General features: G+C 38.4%; 1 protein-coding gene across 1 annotated transcript in view; it reads right to left on the reverse strand.

Moving 5' to 3' along the window:
* Positions 1-22,289, reverse strand: part of fat3b (FAT atypical cadherin 3b) — a 67,688-nt gene that overhangs the window by 41,132 nt on the left and 4,267 nt on the right. Inside the window, exons 2-9 of the mRNA XM_080307109.1 lie at positions 22,105-22,239; positions 20,982-21,183; positions 14,990-15,108; positions 12,644-12,842; positions 4,286-4,347; positions 2,962-3,276; positions 1,381-1,591; positions 642-713 (exon numbers count right to left, since the gene is read on the reverse strand). Of these exons, the coding sequence (XP_080163235.1) occupies positions 642-713; positions 1,381-1,591; positions 2,962-3,276; positions 4,286-4,347; positions 12,644-12,842; positions 14,990-15,108; positions 20,982-21,183; positions 22,105-22,239 (1,315 nt within the window). The remainder of the gene's footprint in view (positions 1-641; positions 714-1,380; positions 1,592-2,961; positions 3,277-4,285; positions 4,348-12,643; positions 12,843-14,989; positions 15,109-20,981; positions 21,184-22,104; positions 22,240-22,289) is intronic.

The raw sequence follows: 22,289 nt of genomic DNA on the forward strand, positions 1-22,289 counted from the left end.
GTGCAGTTTCAGCTCCACAGTTGTTTGCAGTGGCTGACCAATGATGCACAAAGCAGTGAGAGTGATCCGAAATACTAATGCTGCCGGGCTTGACAGTAAAGCACTGGGCTAGAGCTCTGTGAAGTTTTGTAAATCTAAGGAGCATCTGAAAATGTGGGTGCTAAATCTCTGAAGGGTCATTTATACTGTAAGAGCAATTCCTCTCACATTTCTTAGTACTTGTTTTAGTCACTGTAAGGTTTATCCATAACTGCTAAAAAACAGTGAGGTGCATTTGAATTCAGCCTTAAGTGGAAACATTAAAATAGCCTGTTGTTTTATAAAAATACTGTATGGAGGCCTTATGGAAGGGGGAGCAGTATCATTACAGGCTGCTTCTATCAGAAATGCAGCAACTTTCCAAAGTAGCTACAATGTAGCTGAACTAATAGCACAAACCTGTCTTGTGTGGGCAGAGATAATGATACCGCATAGTATTAGTGGAGCTGTGTGAGATTACTATTCCAAACTCAGATCGATCACTTCTGCCTTTGGCTAAACAAGGTCATGGAACTGCGTGCTACATTTCCTTGATTTCCTTAATTTCTTCAAACCTGCAGCATTTGGGGGAAAAGGTGTGGCAAAATTAGCTTTGACCCGACCTGTGTCAAGCGAGCAGTTTCTTCCACATGCATTCTGAGGAATGTAGAACATTTCTCTGGCAGGGCGCCCGCCTTAAAGGTGAGAGAGAGGAAAGAAAAAAGAGAATATAAATATTCATGAAGTCTGGATATCCCTGTGATCAAAGGTTTGGATGATTTATATACAGCACTGCAAAGTTGACCTCTTGACGTTTTTACATATATATGTGTCACTAAGTGATACAAATTGACTTTTCATTAGAATACTTAAGCTAAGGGTGGGTGATAAGAGCTTACTTCTGGAAGTTTGAAATAAAATATCCCCAATGCTTTTATTTTTTAAAACTATCTGAAATATGAATAACCGTTTCTGTACGATTACTCATCTAACATTAACACTAAGAATGAACTGGGAAAAACATTTGCACATTGCATTTTCTCTGTCTATTAAAAAAAGAACAATTAAATATTAAACATATTTTCTTGATTTAACAGCTCTACATTTTTATTTAATGTTAACTATCAAATAAAAGTTAATATTCCTTAGTTGTTCTATTAAAAACCAGGGAGGAGATCTGTTTTTTTTTACCAGAGTCAAGACAATAATGATGAAAACTAGAACAATTTATTACTAACTCACTATCGAGAAACACTTTGTAACTTTTCATTAGTGTAACCAGGACACTTTTATGAGAAAATTCAGAGTATGTACTGTCCTTTGGCTCTCTGTTAGTTCAGTATCTTATATTAATTTTCTTACCAATGATAGTGAACCAGACAGGTGTGCTGGACTGGCTGATAGCCACGACTCCCACTGGCTGGGCAACAGTAGCTGTCTCCGAAATGGAGAAATTGTAGTACCGCTGGGTGAACAGTAGGGGCACTGGTGAGGGGGCAGGTTTACGAATCCACTCTACATGAAGTTTAACAGTAGACCATAATGGCGGATCGCCACCGTCCTCTGCTTTTATCTAAGAGAAGGAACAATATAGATAAATTAGTTTGGTAGCCCTGAGAGATCAAATGGACTGCAACTTATGAAACCACCAGCAAATAGAAAAATGACAATTTCAGTTGCCTCAGGGTGCTGAATGAAAAACAACAGAAATATAAAAAACAAACAAACAAATAACAAATCATGAAACAAAACAAGCTGTGAGAGTGACAGAAACCAAAACATGCGAAGGATTGCACTGAGACACACTCAAACGAAGCAGAGGGTTCATCGGTAATGTAAAGAAGAAAAAGCTGCATATCAATATGTGCATTAAAATCACATGATTCATATAATATTGTAGATACACGTTTGGTATTAGCCGTTTACTCTTTGCAGTAGTTCCACCACATTATTGTTTCCCTCTAGAAACACTTTTATTTCGTTTCATGATGTTTGCTTAATTTTCTTTCCATTTCTGTTGTGTTTTGTCTGATTTTACAGTGTTTTTCTATTTTCTGTTTTTTGAGTTGCAATGCATTTGACCTTTCAGGGCCACCATACCAACACAAGCAAATGGAGGACTTACCACTACTTGCTATTAGTATGCATGTATTCAGGCCAACCAAAAACTTTGAGTACATTAGAATTCTTTCCTCTCCACTTCATAGACCACGAAACCTACAATCATAATCTATACTGATCACCACTGCACTGACTGACTGCCCCTAGAGTGGATTAACTACATCTATAGCCTAGCAATAACATCCCATCCATACAAAAACTTTGATCCCAACAAATGCAGATTAATGAGATGAGCCTCACTACCTGGCTTTCAATAGCTTAGTCTGCCTTTTTCGCACCCAACACAAATACAATACTAGTTTGGCCAGTGTATAAATATGGATGCAAAAAATGCAATTTGTGTTTGTTTGTAATATTAGTCTGACCACAAGTACCCTTTCATGCTAGATCAACTAAGATCTATCATGCCACCTAGTATCCATCGACACCACTCCACCCCACAACCCCTCCACTCTGCTGCTGAATTTATTGGCAATAGAATAATGTGTGTGCTCCAGTACCTGGGCTTTTGCCTGATGAAACATGGCAAAGTTACTGCGTTTGCTTCTGCCAACTTTCCCTGAAAGCAGAGCCTTAGGAGCTAACAAGCGCACACTGGCTGTGATTAGTTTGTAAGAAACGGAATTGAAAACGCAGCACTCAAGACATGGAAAAAAAGCAGCACTGTGCCTTAAAGTCTTATCTCAAGGAAGGCCGTTTCAGCAATTTAGACTGTTGTTACTGAGTGCTGGCTTTTGTCTGCCATATCTCCCCACAGATTTCAAATACAGGCTTTCCTTTTAAAAACGAGGATAGCTTTTATATTTGATATGAGAGACTCACAGTGAGGATGTCATAGCTGCCTGCTGTCACCATCTTCTTTGACGACACCATAGCAGTCCTGGGGTCGATACTGAACTTTTCGTCCTCATTACCGCTAATGATGCTGTAGGTGATGTTGCTATTGGCGCCATAATCACGGTCGTAAGCGAAGACACGGTACACGGGTTCCCCGCGTTTGTTCCTGTCTCGCTCGGGCAAGCTGATGCGGTAGGTGACCTCTGGGAAGGTGGGCGGGTTGTCGTTCTCATCCTGGACGTGAACTATGACCCACACAGTAGATTGGCGTGTGGTCACCGGGCCATCTATTACTGTAATCTGGGAAAAACGTGAACACAAGCACACAAATGCATGGGATTTTACTAGGGAGCACATACATTTTATTGATATCGTAAATCTTGCTCATGCTGTGTGACGGCAGGGCCACGTGGAGCTGAGCTCACGGGAAATCTCTTTGTATTATTGATCCCCTGGAGGCGGTGGCAGAGGGCTGATCACGGATCAATTGGATCAGATAGGGGTGAACACCATTGCTGCCAGCCTGACTCTTCACTAGGCTATTAATTACAGACAGCATAAGCAGTCAGGCTGAGCAGTGGGTGGCATGCATGGGTGATATTCAGAACAATGTTTTAACAAAGACTTCTTTACTTGTTTCTTTCCAAGTTGGCCACAATAGTATATTTTCTTGGCAGTTTTCTCTCTACTGTTTCTTTCACTTTGTAGTGTGCTGCCATACATTTATTAAGTATGGGAGCTAAACAAGGCAGCATGAGTCTGGACAACTCAATTGGCAATTCGGGCATACAATAGAACACATAACAAAAGCGCACAGGTGCAATCGTGTGGGTCAACTGCAGGTTATTTCATTCCATTTTGTAGAAAGGCAAAGTGCTCGTGAATTCAATGGCATTTAATAAGTTGTAAGCGAAGTGTGGGGGAATAGAAGTTTGTTCATGTCCACAAAGTCAAGAATCTGTGATTATCAGGTTCATCTGTATGCAGAGCTGCAGGAGCAACAGAAATGGTAATCACCCAGCTATCTGTATGCCTAGTGTCTGCACTTATCAAATGCTGGGCAGACCAACTCCTCTCCTCCCTGTTCCCGTCCTGAGTGGAGAAGATAACCAATGATGAATGATTACATTTAGAAAATCCCAAACCTGGGGCCCAAAACTACAGCCATTCATCACAGTTTATGGAGCCTTGAGGGTCTGCCAGGGTTGTCCTCCACCCTGTCTTTGTTAATAGTAGGTTATGGCAAGTGGCAGGCCTGGATAAATAATATCAATATGAACCTATGAATACGGTTCAGGCTTTACTGTACCTCTAAAAAGTGTTCAGCTTGTTGTTCTCTGTCCAGTTTCCTCGCTGTTGTTGTGATCAGACCTAAAAATCATTTTAAAAAAAGAAAAAGAAAAGCAAAGTTGTATATAACAAATAAAAACTGCTTTTATTGCTTGCACTATACATTTACTGTACATGACAATATGCACTGGCTTTATAGAAAAAAAAAATATATCTGTCATTAGAGTCACTTTATTTATGCATGCGTAAGCCCGCATGCATGTAAGCATCACCAAAAAAACTACATACTACAACCCCAACTGAGCCATTCACATTCAGCACAAATGGTACTGGATAACTGAGGGTCATTTAGTTGGCTTTCAAGCCACCAGCACATAATAGCTTTGATCGATCAGCTTCATTCAGATGTTGGTTGGATGGTGTGACAAACTGTATCAGGCTTCACTGGAAATCAGACACAATGACAACTTCATACTCTCTTGATGCTATTTTTTTTCCCCTATTATTTGATTTAACTATTAACGTTCTTTCATTATACAACTAAAAAGCCCCCCCCCCCCCCCCCACACACACACACACACACACACACACACATATGCACATACAGCCATGTTTTCACTTAGTTCATAGTAGCTGAGGATTTTTCATAGTATGCTATATTGATTAGCTTTCAATTCCTGGAAACCTTTCCCACTGCTTATTCAAAACGCTGCCTGCCTAAATGATTTACAATGAGGCCACATGCTTTTTGTCCCTAATAGGAAGGTAAGCCCCAGCAAAGTAACTGAATTTTCTTAATAACTGCCAGATTCAGTCAGTAAAAACAAAAAGCTCCTCAGACATTACTCGTACAAACAAGGAAACTAAGGAAGAAACATAAGCATTGATCTATAAGCAGATTCGGGACATTAAGATACCGTAAGTCAACATTTGTCTTAGCCTGGAGCTATTTTACCCCAAGATGCACAAACAAATGCAAAAGGGAAAAAGTCACTGATGATTCTTGTTTCAGTAAAAAAAAAAAAATTCTCTTTGTTGTACTGCAGTATCCTTTTTTTCACTCACAGCAGGTGCTTATAATTAAAGAGTAACAGCATGTCTGTGCAACTAATGACATCCATATACACACAGCGCACACACACAATAACTAAAAAGTATATATTACAGAAATCCCTCTGCGTGCACTTTTATGTGAAGTTATTAGAGCAAGTGTGCTTGACTGGTGACTGGTGGTGCTTGAGTGTTTTTGTTTCGGTGTAATGAAGCGTTGCAGAGGGGTAGGATTAGTCTGGGTGCCTAAAATGCTGTGCAGTAAACGCTCAATGGGTAGACTAAAATCCTGGTGTGCGCACACATACACACCACACACTCTCACACACACACACATTCACAAGCTTGCACATATCACAGTGTCACCTTGAGCTTGTTATGCAGGCTAACTTCAATTAAGCAAATTAGGAGTAAATCTAAAGCAGCGGTCATGAGCTCTGGGAGACAGACTGGAAGGAGGAGGAGGGGCTTGTTCAGCAGAACACGGCGCGAATAACAACTCTGATAAAAATCAATGATCTACAGCTTGCAGCACATCTGCAGTCATACTACACTCAGTTTTAATTGGACAAAGAAGCAATAATTTGAAAATTCACCACCCATACTTTCACATGCACACACAAAAAGTGATGGTCCAGTGGTCTGTCTTAAATCATTATACAAACTTCAGTTCACCGCTTTCTTCTTACCCGCATAACACCTCATTTATTTTCTAATTCGAGCTACACTAAAAAAACTAATTTTTAATTTCAAGTTTGAAGTATTCATACTGGAACATCTTCCTTTTTTTTAATCCCTTTAAGATGTAGAAATCAAAATCAAACGATTCATTAGAAAGATTGTAATTTTCCCAAAGACAGTTTGATCCAATGACAAATTATGACTTTTTGTTTTTACATATTACACAAAACTGACAGGTTTTGCTTTATGTTATAAAATAAAAATCAACAAGGTTAACGTGATGGATACAACAGCAATACATTATTTAAGTGGCATTGGTTCCCTCTATTGTTTGATATTGGAACATAATGTGGAAAACGTGCTTTTTACACGTCCCTTTTTATTTAAAATTTTCTATCATTTGTTTAAATTTTGTTGCCAACTTTCTTGTCACGTGTCTGCTAATCAGGAAGAATTCAATGGGGAGAATTCATAAGTAGCATATTTACAGTGGGGGAAATAATTATTTGGTCCTCTGATAATTTTTTAAGTTGGTTCACTCACAAAGAAATGAACAACTTTTATGGTTCGTTTCATTTTAATAGAGAAAGACAAAAAACTAAAAATACTGAAGAAAAACTTTCAAATTCTAAAGTGATTTGAATGTCATTAAGTGAAATATGTATTTGTGAACTGGATACGGTGGACTGGCATGTCTATTACACATTTGTCGGTGATACTGCGTTGCTCAAGAGGGATTTTGGCTCATTCCTCTTTACAGACACTTTCTACAGACAATCCTATAGCTGACACTTGGCAACTCCAAGATTTCAGTTCCCTCCACAGATTTTTCTATAGAATTGAGGTCTGGAGAGTTGCTAGGCGAGACCTTAATGTACTTCCCCTTTAGCTACTCCTTTGTTACTTTGGTGGCCTGTTTTGAGTCAGTGTCATGTTGGAAGACCCATCCACAACCCATGTTCATCAGTGTTCTGGCTCAGGGAAGGTTCTCATCCGTGATTTTATGCTACGTGGTCCTGTCAATTGGCCCCTCAATGCAGAGAAGTTGTTCCATACCAGAAAAACAGTCCCAATGCATAATGTTTCCACCTCCATAAATGACTGAGGGGGTCTGTGTTTTTTGGGTCAGACTCAGCATTTCACATGATGTCAAAAAGGTTGATTCTGGTTTCTTCTGACCACAGCACTTTCTACCAAGCCTTCTCTGAATCATTTAAATGTCCACTGACAAACTGAGTTGGGCCTGTATCTGCCTTCATGAGCAGTGGAACCTTGTGGGCAATCCAAAATTACATACTGTGTTATGAGGGGTGTATTTCCCACTTAAAGAACATTAATAAGATTTAGGCTGATCCACAAACTTCCTCATGGTCGTCCTCACACCATAGGGCAAGACATACATATGGTCATTTTCAGGCTATATATATACATATATATACACATACACACACACACACACACACACACACACACACACACACACACACACACACATATATATATATATATATATATATATATATATATATATATATATATATATGTGTGTGTGTGTGTGTGTGTATATATATGTGTGTGTGTGTATATATATGTGTGTGTGTGTATATATATATGTATGTGTGTGTGTATATATATATGTATGTGTGTGTGTGTGTGTGTGTGTGTGTGTGTGTACCCAAGTGTCTGGCATAACAAAACCAATTCAATCGAACAGAAGGTTGTTTAAAAAAAAGGTCACACAGCCACCATGGCACTCTGCAAACATGCGTGTTTTTACAAGAAGCACTCCATCTAACACCCTGTGTCAACACTTATCTATTCTGTTTTCCTCCCCAAAGGAGGTAGGCTTCACTCACTCAGCCAGAGACAAACTGACAGCACTGTAAGCTGTCACAGCACATTTACACACTTTGCACTCATTCAAAGTTTGGCTTCAATACATTTTGGGAATTGTTGTGCTACCTCAAACCCATCAAAATGACACTTCCAGAGTAAACCTGAAAAATATATTACTTTGAAGCACCCCAAACCTAGTTTTGAAAAACAATCTAAAACTTCAAGAAGTTTTTCAGCAGTTCAGGTTCATAGTTTTTGCTGCCACTTGCATCCTGAAAGCAAATCAATCAGCTAGATTTTGTTTATCCAATGAAATCACTCTGGTACATGGAAAGTTTCTGACTGTGCAAACAGTGAGGATTGATTTAAACTGAATGCATCTCCCCATTCATGCATGTCTTATTACCAAACTAACACGGTGGCACTGTCACTCACAAAACAATAGAAATTATGGTAATGATGCATTCAAATTCAAACCTTGTGACTGTTTTCCTAAAGCTGCAGAGTCAAGTTTATCCACAAAAGAAAACATATTTTTTGTGTTATTTAATGGGATTTGGCAAGCTGGTGGAACCCAGTGTGTCTTTTGTAGTTCATTTATCACACTGGAAACAATACTGTCATCAATGAGTTTCTATGTATAAAATTAATGAGTAACAGATAACAGAATACTGTGGGTCTTTAGACAGAGACAGAAAACTGGGCTCAGATGGCTAGAAACTCTCCCCTGTGACATGCACACTGGCACAAAAGAAATACAGCTTACACACACACACACAGAAACGCACAATCATACACACAAAGGCAAATTATTTTTATACAGCTGTATGTTGCGGTTGTGGCGTCATCTCTATTGACTCACTGCAACAGACCCAACAAAGCTGTAACCAATTAATCCATTGATTAAATGACCACACAGAGTCTCTTTTCTCTCTGACACATACACACATTATTTGTAGATACAGCTCTTGCATGTGTATTGTAATCTGCTAAAAAGTAAATTAACTGAGTATAATTTTGAACCTGCACTGACAGCATTAACATCAGTGGTACTTTAAAACATTCACAATGACTCACTCTGACTCACTGTTACAGGTACACAACATTTTGCAGTCAAACAGTTAAGCTTCCCGAGTGAGGGAACTGACGCAGAAGTATCTCAGTTGAATTCTTGAAATATTAAGGGACGGTGCCTCAGTGCTTCCTTTATTACCTCCTTTAGTGTAGTATACACGTGGCTATCCTTTATGAAAGGAAAGAAGATAATTACATCACATACCCGTCCGACTGTTCGTGAAAAAGATCAATGAAACTGACAAAGTGATGCAGATCATTTAAATGTTATTTATAGATGCATTTTCCATTTCCATTAACTGTTTTGAATTTTCATCAGCAGCTGAACTATGAACATTGCACTGTGTAGCATGTAATGCTGCTTCTTATGCTTTTTGCATGAAAAACACAGATTTCTATGAGCTTTTGTGACCTATAATAATTGATCAAGGTGTGTCTAAGGTTTTCTGTTGTTTCGGGGTGGGGTTATATATATATATATATATATATATATATATATAAAATATTGCACTGCTTGTTTTCTTTTGTATGCAAATGAGGTTAGCAAAGAGGTTAAGTAAGATGCATATTTTGTAATCGATCTTCTGAACATTGTATTCAATATGGCATGTCTTATGTGTCTAGTGTACATGACATTTTCCACCAACATCAAAGGAAAATTGATTATGAAAAGGAGGGAAATTCTTTTGACTATTCGACCATACCTATGTTTGAGAATGCCTGTGTTGGATACAGTTTACATAGTAATGAGTTTTTGAGGATCAGCGTCTCGCTAATAGGATCAATATTAGTCCCCTCACCCTGTTTCAGCCCCCTCCATTTCCCTACATAATGTCAATATTATAGCCATAATGCATAGAGGAATATTCAGAGGATTAGAGGACGCCACATGGAAATTCCCCTAACATTTACAAACAAGGTGAACATGCAGCAGCATATTATTAGTGAAATCTTTCTATTATAATCTTGATCACTGAGATCCTGCTGCATTACCTATAGGCTCCTGGTTTCAGAACACTTTACTGACATTTCTTTGAATCTGAAAAGTTGTCCTTGTAACAGCTGAAATTTTCCTTTTGTTGTTTATTAGAACACTCACTACTTAATCTAGGGCAGAGATGGCAAAGACTTCACATTTTTTCCTACTAGATTTGAATAAAACATTTTACCTCTTCAATAATTCTTTAATATAAGCGTCAAGCAATGCTTGTACTGAGAATGCATGGGGACAAACTTGACAGCCAAAACTGAAATACATCAAACTTACCATTTATGTATTTATTTTTCTTTGATTATATTTGTATTCTTCAGAGACATTTGAGTGATTCTTCTAATTTTCAAATGTGTCCATTATATTAGTATAAATTGATCATTCATTTAAAAATAGATTGTCTGAATATTTACTATAGAGCATTTTTATACAGAAGCTCTGTGAAAAGTAAAGGGAGAGTTTGACAAGGATCTGCGAGCTGATATTCAGTTGTCAGGCTTCTTTTAAGAAATTCTTAAAAATGCATATGAAATTCAAATGTGTAAATGTTTAAATACGATTTTTTGCATATACAGACACACGTGTGTAAAAAGAAGTGCATAAAAAAGTTAAAAGGTTGCAATACAAATCTGAAAAAATGCAGAAAACTAAAGTTCCCGCATATTGCAACTTAGTCTATTTACAGATCTTCTACCAGATATGTGAAGAAATATATACAGCCTTCTGTGGCCTCAGGGGAGCTGTGATAAATTTGATAAATCGCCTGATAAATTTAAGGCAGTGACAGTTGGGACTCCAGACTAAGCCTGAAAATGACCAAATCTTTGATTACTAGACCACTGTGGCCCACTTCTCATTTTACTTGAGTCTCCAGGGGTTTGCCAGTTGCTGGTTCCAAAAGTCATGCATCCATTTTTCATAAAAACCTCAAGTCAAGGTTTGCTACAAATAACAGGTTTTGTCTTTATTCGTATTACTACTTTAAGCACAAAGAAATGTTTAATCACCAGAATGGTCACTTTTAGTCACAACTGCAGCGCTGTCTTGTTTAAACTCTAAAATATCTTGTCCTTTTCTTTGAAAGGACAAAATTAAACATTGACCTAACAAATATTTCATGTGCATTTTAGGAGCTATATGAAAATGTTAATTACATTCTTTGTTGATCAAATCATGCATTAAATGAACTTTGCATTGTGTATACCATTGTGCACACTCACAAAGTCTGATTAGTTTATAGAGTTTGGCTAATAGCATTGATAGCTGCAGTAGCCTTGCTTTTTTTTTCAATGCTAGCACCCAAATCCAGATGCAGAATATGGTACACCTAGCTTTTGTAATGTAATTATACTCCAGTTTATCCTGACAAAGCCTAACATACGGCAACTTTTTTTTCTTGTTGTATTAAAGTATTGCAGAACAGCACATTTAAAACAACTGTCATCTGTTTACAACTTTCTTGCACAAAGTAAGATAGAGAGATGGAGGCTCAACCATCAGCCCTGCTGACTGCCATTGTAGAATTAAAATTGTACACTTAATTAACTAGTATTTCTGGCACTGACTGGCAAGGATAGCAACATTTAAACCTTGAGTCAACCAGTTGCACACATCCCTAGTCAAAAATTTTTTGTTCTATGCTTATTTTTCCTGCTAGCCAAAACTAATAACCTATCTCACATCATAAAGAACTGTAGATTAATCTTGCTAACTAAGCTTGCTATTCATGGGTATCATTAGCTGATTCTCAACCTTTCCTTCACAAACCCCCCCCCCACAAAAAACGATGGCCACAATACTTCTTGGGTCCAAGACAGTAGCCAACAATCTAATGTTTGACAGCATGGTGGGGGTACGTCTGTCTTCTAGAAACAGCGTATGACTCAAGGCTATATAAGCGCCATTACCAAAACAAGATTGTTTTTTCTTGTTTCTATTTTGATTCTCTCTCAAAGCATCCATCACAACTCTGACATTATTTATAAGAGTTCAATGCCAAATTAGTGGCGCACCTTAAAAATGCACTCATCCCAATCCAATTAAACTGCATAAAAATGAAATATCTACTGACTGATACATAAATCAGCATGTTTTAACACGCAATTAGAATTTATCCCCGCACACAAACAGATATATTATAATATAACAGTATATTGGCATAGAAGTAAAATTATTCAATTAATCGCAGACAATATGCTTTCACAAAATATTTTATACACATTCACTGACTTTAATTTCTCATGCATTTCTAAGCAAATTTAATAAACAACAACAGGCTATCTGGGCATAATTTCATAAGCCCAGTATGTTTAAAACCCTCCACTGATCCAATATCTAATAGAGAGCTTATGGTGAACCTCTGTCAGGGTTGGTATTATCTCAATAAATCCTATTTCCAAATTGAAAGTAATACTCCTCAAACATTTAGCCAGCATCAGTTTTTTTTTAACTCTACACCTTTTCAGCTTAACATTTAAATACATATCATCAAAAACAATCAAATATAACTGCTGTGAATAGAACATGTGAATAGCTCAGAGGAGTATCAGGTAGAAGCTGCATGCTGTTACGCGAGATACAGTTCATTTCTTTGTTCTCTGTCATACAGCTCGTATCTGTGTAATATCTGTTGTTCTGTTTAATCCCAGCTTGTTAATGAAATGCCTGAAGCGCATTTATGAGGGGCCATTCTTTCTTTCATCATTCCTTTCCACTCCACTAGTACCACATCACACACTACCTCACCTGTTTTTGGATTAATAGAGAAGAAATTCTGCGGGTTGCCGGCAGTAATACGATAACTCAGACGACTGGGTATAGCAGTGAGATCGGGGTCTTGCGCCTGAATACGAATGACTGACACATCCTTTGGAGAGTTTTCCATGATAGTCGGGTGGTAGATAGGATCTGAGGTGAGGGGAGCATTATCATTGACATCTTCTACCTGAGCAGAGACAAAGAAGAAAAGAAGACATGAAACAACAAAGCAAAAAGAGGAGAAAAAGAGGAGAAAAAGGCAATAAATATTCATCATTTGAGTTGGATCTTTGAATGGCAACAAATACATGGATAGTAGCCCTCTGAATTTGCACGCACTGTAATATTGTTCTGTTGTGATTTTAGTATCTTTGTTAATCAGTCTGGGTCTGGGTTGATATGTTATCAATCACAAAATGGAAATATATTTGCCAGAAAATGTCAAAGATGTCACACTCCAAATTAATTTCCCTTCTAACAGCATAGATCTAGAATATTTATGGCAAGCAGTGGGTTGATTGAGCATTTGCTGGAAGGCACAGAGAGCCAAGACAGTTCAGCCGGTGAACAGAAGCACCTGTGCCTGATTAATCTCCCCATTTTTCCATGTGATGAATAGGCCGGGAGTAAAGCACCCACTCACATAACCACACGTGGATATCCTGAAGCCAGAAAAGGCTGCTTGTCTTTTTTTCCCTTTTATACACAGCTGAACTCTTCCCCAAAGGGGGAGCAGTGATGTAGCAACTATGTGTGTATTTGAGTGTTTAGACGGTGGAAAAACTTAAGGGCAAATAAATTAGAAAAAACTTGAAGCAGAGAATTCCCATACAGTGTATCTCTTGCTTACAGACTGAGTGCTGAGTACAGAAATCAAGAGAGTAACACACTCGTTTGGCATCATACTGTTTGGATGTAATGCTTTACAAGAATTTTATAGTATAAACATCAAAATTACCCTGGAGGGTAACGTTGACTGGCTGTAAACTTTTATCAGTGACTGCCATTGAAAAATAAGCTACTTTTACAGTTAAAAAAGCTGAAAAGTTTATAACCTGACATAATTTTAATGTAGTTAACGAGAAGTTACGCATAAAAAGTGCATAACTGTACCCTGCATAACTAAATATGATTTTTCCATGTACAATAAATACACAGATAAACTTGAAATGACCTAAAACTGGTATACTTTCAATTAAAATGCAATTGGATATGCTGGAAGTGAAATTAAGGGAGTAACACACTGGCAAACCATATTTTGAATATAAAACAATCTTACCCTGTAGACTTCTTGTCTACAGAAGCTCAGTAATGGCTAAGACTGCTGTACCAGTCATCTAATGGCACTTGGCATACAAAGATCACTTGAACTTTGTTTTTTTGTTTTGTATCTACACTCACTGGCCCTTTGTACATCTATTCAGCTGCTCATTAATGAAAATATCCAATCAGCCATGGCATAAACATGGCAGCAATTCAATGCATTAAGGCATGTAGACAAGGTCAAAATGATATGCTGACAGGAAGGCAACAGTAACTCAAATAACCACTCCATACAGCAAAGAAGGATACAAGAACATCTCTGAATGCACAACAGGTTGAACGCCGAAGCAGATTCTTTTCTAAATGTACTTGCATATTGTTCACATGTTGAAATAAATTACCAATCAATCAATCAATCAATCAATCAATCAGATGGACTACAGCAGCAGAAGACCACACTGGGGCCCTTCCAGCCATGTAAGAAACAGAAACTGAGGCTACAGTCCGTATGGCCTCACCAGGGTCAGAATTTGGCTTAAAAAACATGAAAGCATACGCCCCTGCTTTGTGTCAACAGCTTAGACTGCTGGTGTCACGGTTTGGAGATATTTCCTTTGTATATCTTGGGCCACAAACAGAGCATAGTTTAATCACCACATAGTTTAACCACCACTGCCTTTCTGAGTATTGATGATGACTGATGATGATCCCTTTATGATCACAGTGATCACATCTTCTGCCATGTCACAAAGCTCAAATCATCTCATACTGGTTTCTTGGACATGACATGAGTTTACTGTACTCAAATGCCCTGCACAGTCACCAGCTCTCAGTCCAATAGAGCATTGTTGATTCTGTCTCCAAGAAATAAGGCAGTTCTGACGACAAAAAGACATCCAAACTGCTACCAGCAGCATGTACCAGGTGTATTTAGTAATAGCGCACTTTGGGGACATCCATTTAAGGCTTAAAATTACAAGGGAAAATTATCTGCTTGTTATGTTCAATGCTATAAAAGTCTGTGGGTAAATGTATTTAACATAATGATTCAATAGGCAGTGGATTCTATACCTGGATGAAGACTTCAACAGAAGCTGACAGAGGTGGAACCCCCCTGTCCATGGCACAGACAGTCAGCCAGTAGGAGTCTTTGGTCTCACAGTCCAGGATACCAGAAGTGTAAATCACCCCTGTTGAAGCAGAGAGAAAGATTAATGCAGTTTTTACCTGGCTTTGAATACTTATCTATTAAGTGTGTGTGTGTGTGTGTGTGTGTGTGTGTGTGTGTGTGTGTGTGTGTGTGTGTGTGTGTGTGTGTGTGTGTGTGTGTGTGTGTGTGCGAGAGAGAGAGAGAGAGAGAGAGAGTGCCAGAAAAAGAGAGAGAGAGAAACTGGCTGTTATCTGTAAAATACATTACAATCCTTAAAAGATCTCTTAGGAATGTCTTTGAATACTAAGTTTCCAGAGGCAAGCACACAAATTTAGACTAAAACTTTGTGTCCTGGCTTCAGTGACATTCACAGGCATTAGTGGTGCCACTGTAGTCACCTTCAATGTTTCAGCTTCTCTACGGCTAATCACAACTGACCAAACTGCTCCCACTGCTATTTGCTTAGTGCTAAATGCACCCTGAGCTGCCCTACACCAATAAAGACACACACATATATATGCACACACAAAGACACCCAGACATTCACATATATTGACTGGCGTGTGCTTAGTGGCCTTAAGGAAAATGAGTAGCTGACAGTTTTGGTGACCTCTTCGGGGACAAAGAGAATATTTACAATGGTTGACACATGGACACAACTTAAAAAAAAAAGAAAATCCGTCATCCAGGACTTTTCACAAAACCATTTAAAAAAAGACACATGCACACACGGTCTACGGTTTTAGGGTTCATTTGTTTCTTTTCTATTCGCTCCCAAGAGTATGGCATTGTAGAAACACAACGGCATGTGTTACATTAGTGTGACATTGTATACATTGCAGAAATCCAAAAAAAAGAACACTAACACTCGCAGTATCATTTCTATCAGTAAAAAATAAAGACAAGTCAGACAGAAACACGCAGGCTGAAAAAACGTTTCAGCTCAGGAACACAAACTCTCACCAGATCTGCAAGCTCCTGTTAAATAAAGGCTCCTTTGAGACATAGAGAGCCTGCACAGCATGAGCATGCACAGCATTTGTGCTTAGGTTTACATACATTTAAACCCAACAAGCTGTCACACAAGCTGAACTTGGGCAGGTGAGCAAGCTCAAATTTAATTTGTTTTTTTAATGTTTTTATTTCATGGTTATGATCTTCTTCATTATATAAGAATGGCTGCACAGGAGTATTGGCAGTTGGATGATCTAGCCTATTGTGATGCTAAATTCCTAATCATTAAAAAATTCTATAGCCACAACCATTTACAGTACATTGCAAAAATCCAGATTTTTTTCCTATTTCTAAAGGACATAACATTCAGATACTGTTGATGCCTTGTAGATGTTTCTTTTGTCCTCCACTTGTCCATTTTTTAAGGAAACACTGAACACCATACTGAAATATGCCAAGTTTTCAGCTAAAAGCTATTTAGTAATTACATTGTTGGTGCAGAAAACACTATTTCATGGCTGTGAAAATGTGTAATCGATGGCATTTTTATGTAGATTAAACTAAAGAAATTGGAACAAATGATGTATTTTTGCATCATTATTTAAAAAGTTCCTAAAGATACAATTTAAACTTGGTTCTTTAGTAAGTTGTCTAATGTTTAAACCCAACACTAGTTCATCGCTTGAGCTGGGTGCCTTTTTAAGGCTTATTAAGTCGTAGCCCAGTGTTAAGTAGTTTAACAGACAAGAATAAACATTGCTCTGAAAATGGTCACAGGGACTGGGCTGAAAGTGAGTGAAAAAGCAGCCAACGTCCAAAGAAAAAATTTGAAAGACCTTCGGAAAGTCTGCATAACTGTTGATTAAGACAACTTTAAAAACTATAGGTCTGGCTCCTTGGAAGCAAAATATAAAGGCATGAGGGGTGGCCAAAGACTTTGCACAGTACCGTAGGTACCATAAAAGAAAAGCTGCTGCTTTATAGATAACTAAAGAAGTGCTAGGAAAAGGTGATCTACTGTGCTCATTTCCAGCTCCATGTTTTAATCTCAGACTTTACTAAAGTAGCAGTACATTAACTCACATTTCCTTATTTATCTTATGCTATGCCTTGATGCAGCCCTTCAATTTATCTACGGTACTTTCTGAGACAAAGTGTTTTGGCTTCCCAGCTTCCTGCTGCCCCTTAGAAAATATGGTCTGAAACACAAGTAGTGGTTCTCTCAGATGGCTATACTTACGATAATTTCTTTTCTTTTCTTGCACAGACCAAAGAGCAGAAACACCTCTTTAAACCCTTTTAAGTGCATCAGATCATCCGTACATAATCTGAATATAAGCTCATTATTTATATATATGTACATACACATGTGTATATATATATATATAGCAGAAATTTTGGCTTTTGGGGCAAAAATGAGGCTAAACTGGGTATCATTTCACTTAACCAAATGAAAAAATGAATGCCTCTAGTCAAAACTCTAAGAGGAACTCTAGGAATTCCAACCCCTGGAGTATCATGCTCAATGCTACAACAAAGTACTCAAAGAAACCCGAGAACAAGTTTGACATCAGTTCTTCTTTCTCAATATGCTGAAAAAGACAGCGATTTATCTTTTCAGACATATTTAATAATTGTTTGTGGTGTTGGAGGAAAGAAAGCTTGTCATACGGCAGATCTGTTGCATAACTTTGCCTTCAATTCATCCACAAGATCTGCATCCCCAGGTACACACAAATAAATCAGACTATGCCAGAAAGTGGCAGTATGTCTGATTATGACTAAGCCGCTGCCCAGGACACACACAATGCATAGTAAAAGTGTTTGCTAAGATACACCCTTACCCTGTCGTCCTTGACCATGTCCTTTTCAAACCTCATCTCTGTCAGACAGCTTGACAGAGAGACAAGGAAAACAGAGCTGGCTGTTTCCAAAGCTCTTTGAACTTTAAGACCGACAGGCACTATTCAGTGAATTCAATATAAATCTGACTCGACAGCATCCATTCTCACCATAAATAACACACTTCAAATAGTGAACAAAAAAAATTGAAGGGTCACAGCACATTTTCTAATCTGGAACTTCAGCGTTTGGTTGGGTTTACATCCATCTGCCACATCTATTCACCATCCCCATTCTTGAGAAACAGGTTTTGTGATCCCATTTTTTAATTAATGTCTCCATATCAAATAATTGATCCTAAGATTGATGACAAAATATTGTGTGCATTTCTCTATTGAGACACAACTGAATAGCTCTGAATGTGCTATAAAAGAGGACATCAGAAAAATATATGGCCTATTCATTTTAATAAATGAAGACTGAGTGCTTTTTAAAAGTGTTTGCTTGTAACTTAAAGAATGCCTTATCCTGACTGTGACAAATCCTGGAGCTTGCAAACCCACTAATAGAGGAGCAGTGGCGTTTGACAGCTGTCCAATGAGAAATTGCAGGGCTTGCTTTCCACCCAAACCAATGACAGGAATACAAATTTTTGTTCAAAGTGCAGGGGAGCTAAGGTTTAAAGCCAGAGAAGATCCGTCTTCTTTTCTGTTAGCCCATGTGTTTTCCACCCACGTATGATTGAGTCATTTAAACATCTAAATATCAAACGCGGGAAAAGAGGGCACTCATTAACAGCAGCTATGACTGACAATAGGGGTGTCATGGGCTATGCATGATGCATCAAAGAGCTGATTTACAAACTACAAGTGAGGGTGGGAGTAAGGGGTGCATTAGCTGAGACGGGTTAAACAAAAGAGAGTTCTCATTCTTTCTATTTTTCTCTCTGTCCCTTTCACTCTCACTCACTGTCCATCTCACTCTCTCATCACATATTTAGTTCTGGCACTAAGAGCCACAGATTGACAAGCAGCAAGAGCAAAGCCACTCAACATGGCAGCTAAATGCATGGTGGGAGTACAAAGCAGTGCTACTCTGTCCGTGCCTGACAACGCTGACTTCTACACGATAAAATGAAGCACTTGATGATAAGGGAAAACTTGGCATGTTCTTACTGTATCGTGTCCTTCGATAGTAAAATGCATTAGCATTTCACATGCTTAGGGAAAAAAACTCTAAGTTATAAAAAGAAAAACTTTCCAGAAGACATTAAAATATATATATATAGGTCTGGGAGGAAGAAAGCTGTATTTTCTTTTGACACTTTTTATGTACTCCTGACTCCCCTGCATGCTTTTCCTTCCTCTCTTCGCTTCACTTCCACTTCCCTCTCCCTTCACTTTCTGCTCTAACAAGCAGTCTGATTTCCCCTGGAAAATCTACACTCAGTAAACGTTCTCACTGGCTCTGATGCTCCTTACTGAGGTATTAATACTCCAGGGAATAAAAACCCCAAATACTATTACAGGCATTTGTATGGATCAGTACATGCACTGTAAAACTGTTTTGCTGATGAGTACACAGCATACATAGAGTATGCAAATATATAAATGTAGCTGTTTAAAGCTTGCAATTACAAAAATTAACCATTTTATTTAATGCACAGTTTTCTAATAGCATGATGATCACAACATGATCATCGCCTGTCCTTGTTGTATTGTTTACTTTTGCCACATCTGCTTAGACAGTGATTGGTGGCTTTTATTTAAAACTATTCATGTATGCAGTGAATGGTTTGACAGGCAATACTAACTAACTCTGGGAAACTAGGTTTCCTATTCAAAATTAAAATATGGATGTGTCAAATAAAATATAAACAACAGCGATAACTGCAAAAGCTGTATATTTATTTTAAGATGGGATTAGAAAAAAACTGCCATGTGAAGAAGAAAGAGAACGCGAAGGCTCACTACCTGCAAGTATATTAAGTCTCATTCACTATATGTAGGGAAGAGCAAATGAGGGTCTGGTTTCAGCATGAAGGTTCAGCATTTCAGCACCATGGACAGACACTGAACTGTTAGGTTTAAAAGCTTCAGTATGATGGACAAAAGCAGAGACTGCAATGATGCAATCATGACTGGTGGAAAAGAAAGAGTTCTTAGTCACACTTTTTCAGGTTTTCATGAAAAAGTATTGATGACAGTAGCTATAAATGTTTAAGCATACATCCATGTGCCCACAACACAGCTGTTTATCTGATTTAACAAAAAAAAAAAAAGCAAATTGTAAGATCTTATTGATGTGCTCATGTTATTAATTTTCAAGTTTTACATTTAATGACATGCACCTTTTTGGGGAAGGGGGAGGCACTGTGGATGTTTTGTGCATTTGTAGCTGCGCTATCTTCAGTAGTTAGCCCCTAACATTCAGACAATACTCACAGTTAAGACTAAAATTTAAGTTGCACAGCTATAGTACATGACCCAATATGCACTAAAATGAGGCGTCCTATTTTCACATTTGGTATTTGATTCATTTTATCCCTGGGTGAGTGAGTCATGGCTTCTTGTTTGGATCAACATGTCTTCAGCAGCAGTTTCACACTGCAGGAAAGTTGGAGTGTGCATGCTTATTTTGGGTCAGGCCTCCTTAAATAAGTCATAGTGATTTCTCCGTACTTGGGAAGGACGGGGCTGTTGTGCAGGAGAGCCTTGATCAATGTTAGCCGCTCAGCACTGGATGAGTTGTACAGAGCGGCCTGAGGCCCAGCCAATGTGGCTGCCATGCTGCCCTCATTACAGTAATGATCTCCCAGTACACAGCTCCCACGTGAGGCCCCATTAACACAGTGACTGTCGCTATACCTCGCACGCTCTTTGAATTTCTTTCTGTAACAAACATTTTCACATTGACTCAAGAACTGACAAGTGGCCATACTTTCTCTACAAATTACAATTAAACAAATCAAATAAAAACCTAGGCAAGCCATCTTGAAAGGCATGTGAAAATATTTCCTATGCAAAAACTTAGATGTTGATATTCTAAGCATGGCACTATGGGTTATTGGATTTTCACTTTACATAAATAGGCTTAGAAATTGATCTTGTGTCACACCTGTGTCTTCGTCAATCGTAAAAGTGCCCAGGCCGCTGCCACCTTGGATAGAGTACTTCAGCACGCCATCTCGTCCCTTGTCGTCATCTTTAGCGTTGACAGTCATGACACTTGTTCCTGCACGAGAGTTCTCCTTCACTGAGCCTCTCACAGCAAAGTCGGAGAAGTAAGGCGCATACAAATTCTCATTGACATCCACCACCTGAAGAAATGTAATGGTGCACATTAATTATGACAGAAAAACTGTGTGATATTATCTGTAGTATGCAATTGTGTGGCATCAGTAGACCATCTGTATATTTCACTTTTGTACACGTTATTCCCTGTCTTGGAAGTTAAATGTACCGTGAGCTAAATGCTGTCACGCATTTAATCATCTATCTAACCGGTGTCATAAAAATGAGTGAAGAATTAAAGGAAGAAAGATCTAAAAAAATACAATTGGACATCTTGTCAACAACTGCAACCTTGAAAATAACCAACCAAATCATCAATGATAATGTAAATTGACAAAATTGATCATTGGATTTTTTTTCTGGACAGCACACAAGAGAGGTAAAGAAAAGAGTGCAGTGGGTGGAGAAAAGCCTCAGGGGTGATTTGCCAATGAAGAATAACAATAAGAGTTAAAGGGAAGGTTCACAAAATGGTAGCGAGACCTGTTTTGATGTATGGTTTGGAGACGGTGGCACTAACAAAAAGACTGGAACCTTAACACCCCAAATTATTGATAATAATGTAAGCTGACAAAATTGATTATTTGCATTTGGGAGGCAGGGCTGGAGGTGGCAGAGCTGAAGAGCACTGGGAGTATCCAGAATGGACAAGATTAGAAAAAAGCATGTCAAAGGAACGGGTCCGGTTAAGCAGTTTGGAGGCGAAGTCAGAGAGGCAGGACTGAGACTGTTTAGATGTGTGGAGAGAAGGGATGATGAAATTATTTTACAAAGGATGTTAGATATGGAGTTGCCAGTTAGGATCACACACAAGATTTATGGATGAAGTAAAGGAGGACATGTAGCGGATTGATGTGACAGGTGCTAGGGATAGGGTGAGATAGAGGCAGATGATCTGCTATGGTGATCCCTGAGATGTGGAATATTTGAGCATGTGTGCTACGCACCTCTACCTCCACAAACGTCTGGCTCCTAAGGCTGGGGATTCCTCTGTCTTCAGCAAGCAGCGTCAGGTTGAAAAACTGTTGTTTCTCAAAGTCCAACTCCTTTCTAATTCTCAATACCCCACTTATAGGACCGATCTATAAAAAAGAATTACATCATAAACAATCTATACTTCAATAAATGTAAA

Source organism: Astatotilapia calliptera, chromosome 10 (assembly GCF_964374335.1).
Source record: "Astatotilapia calliptera chromosome 10, fAstCal68.1, whole genome shotgun sequence".
Classification (NCBI taxonomy): domain Eukaryota; kingdom Metazoa; phylum Chordata; class Actinopteri; order Cichliformes; family Cichlidae; genus Astatotilapia; species Astatotilapia calliptera.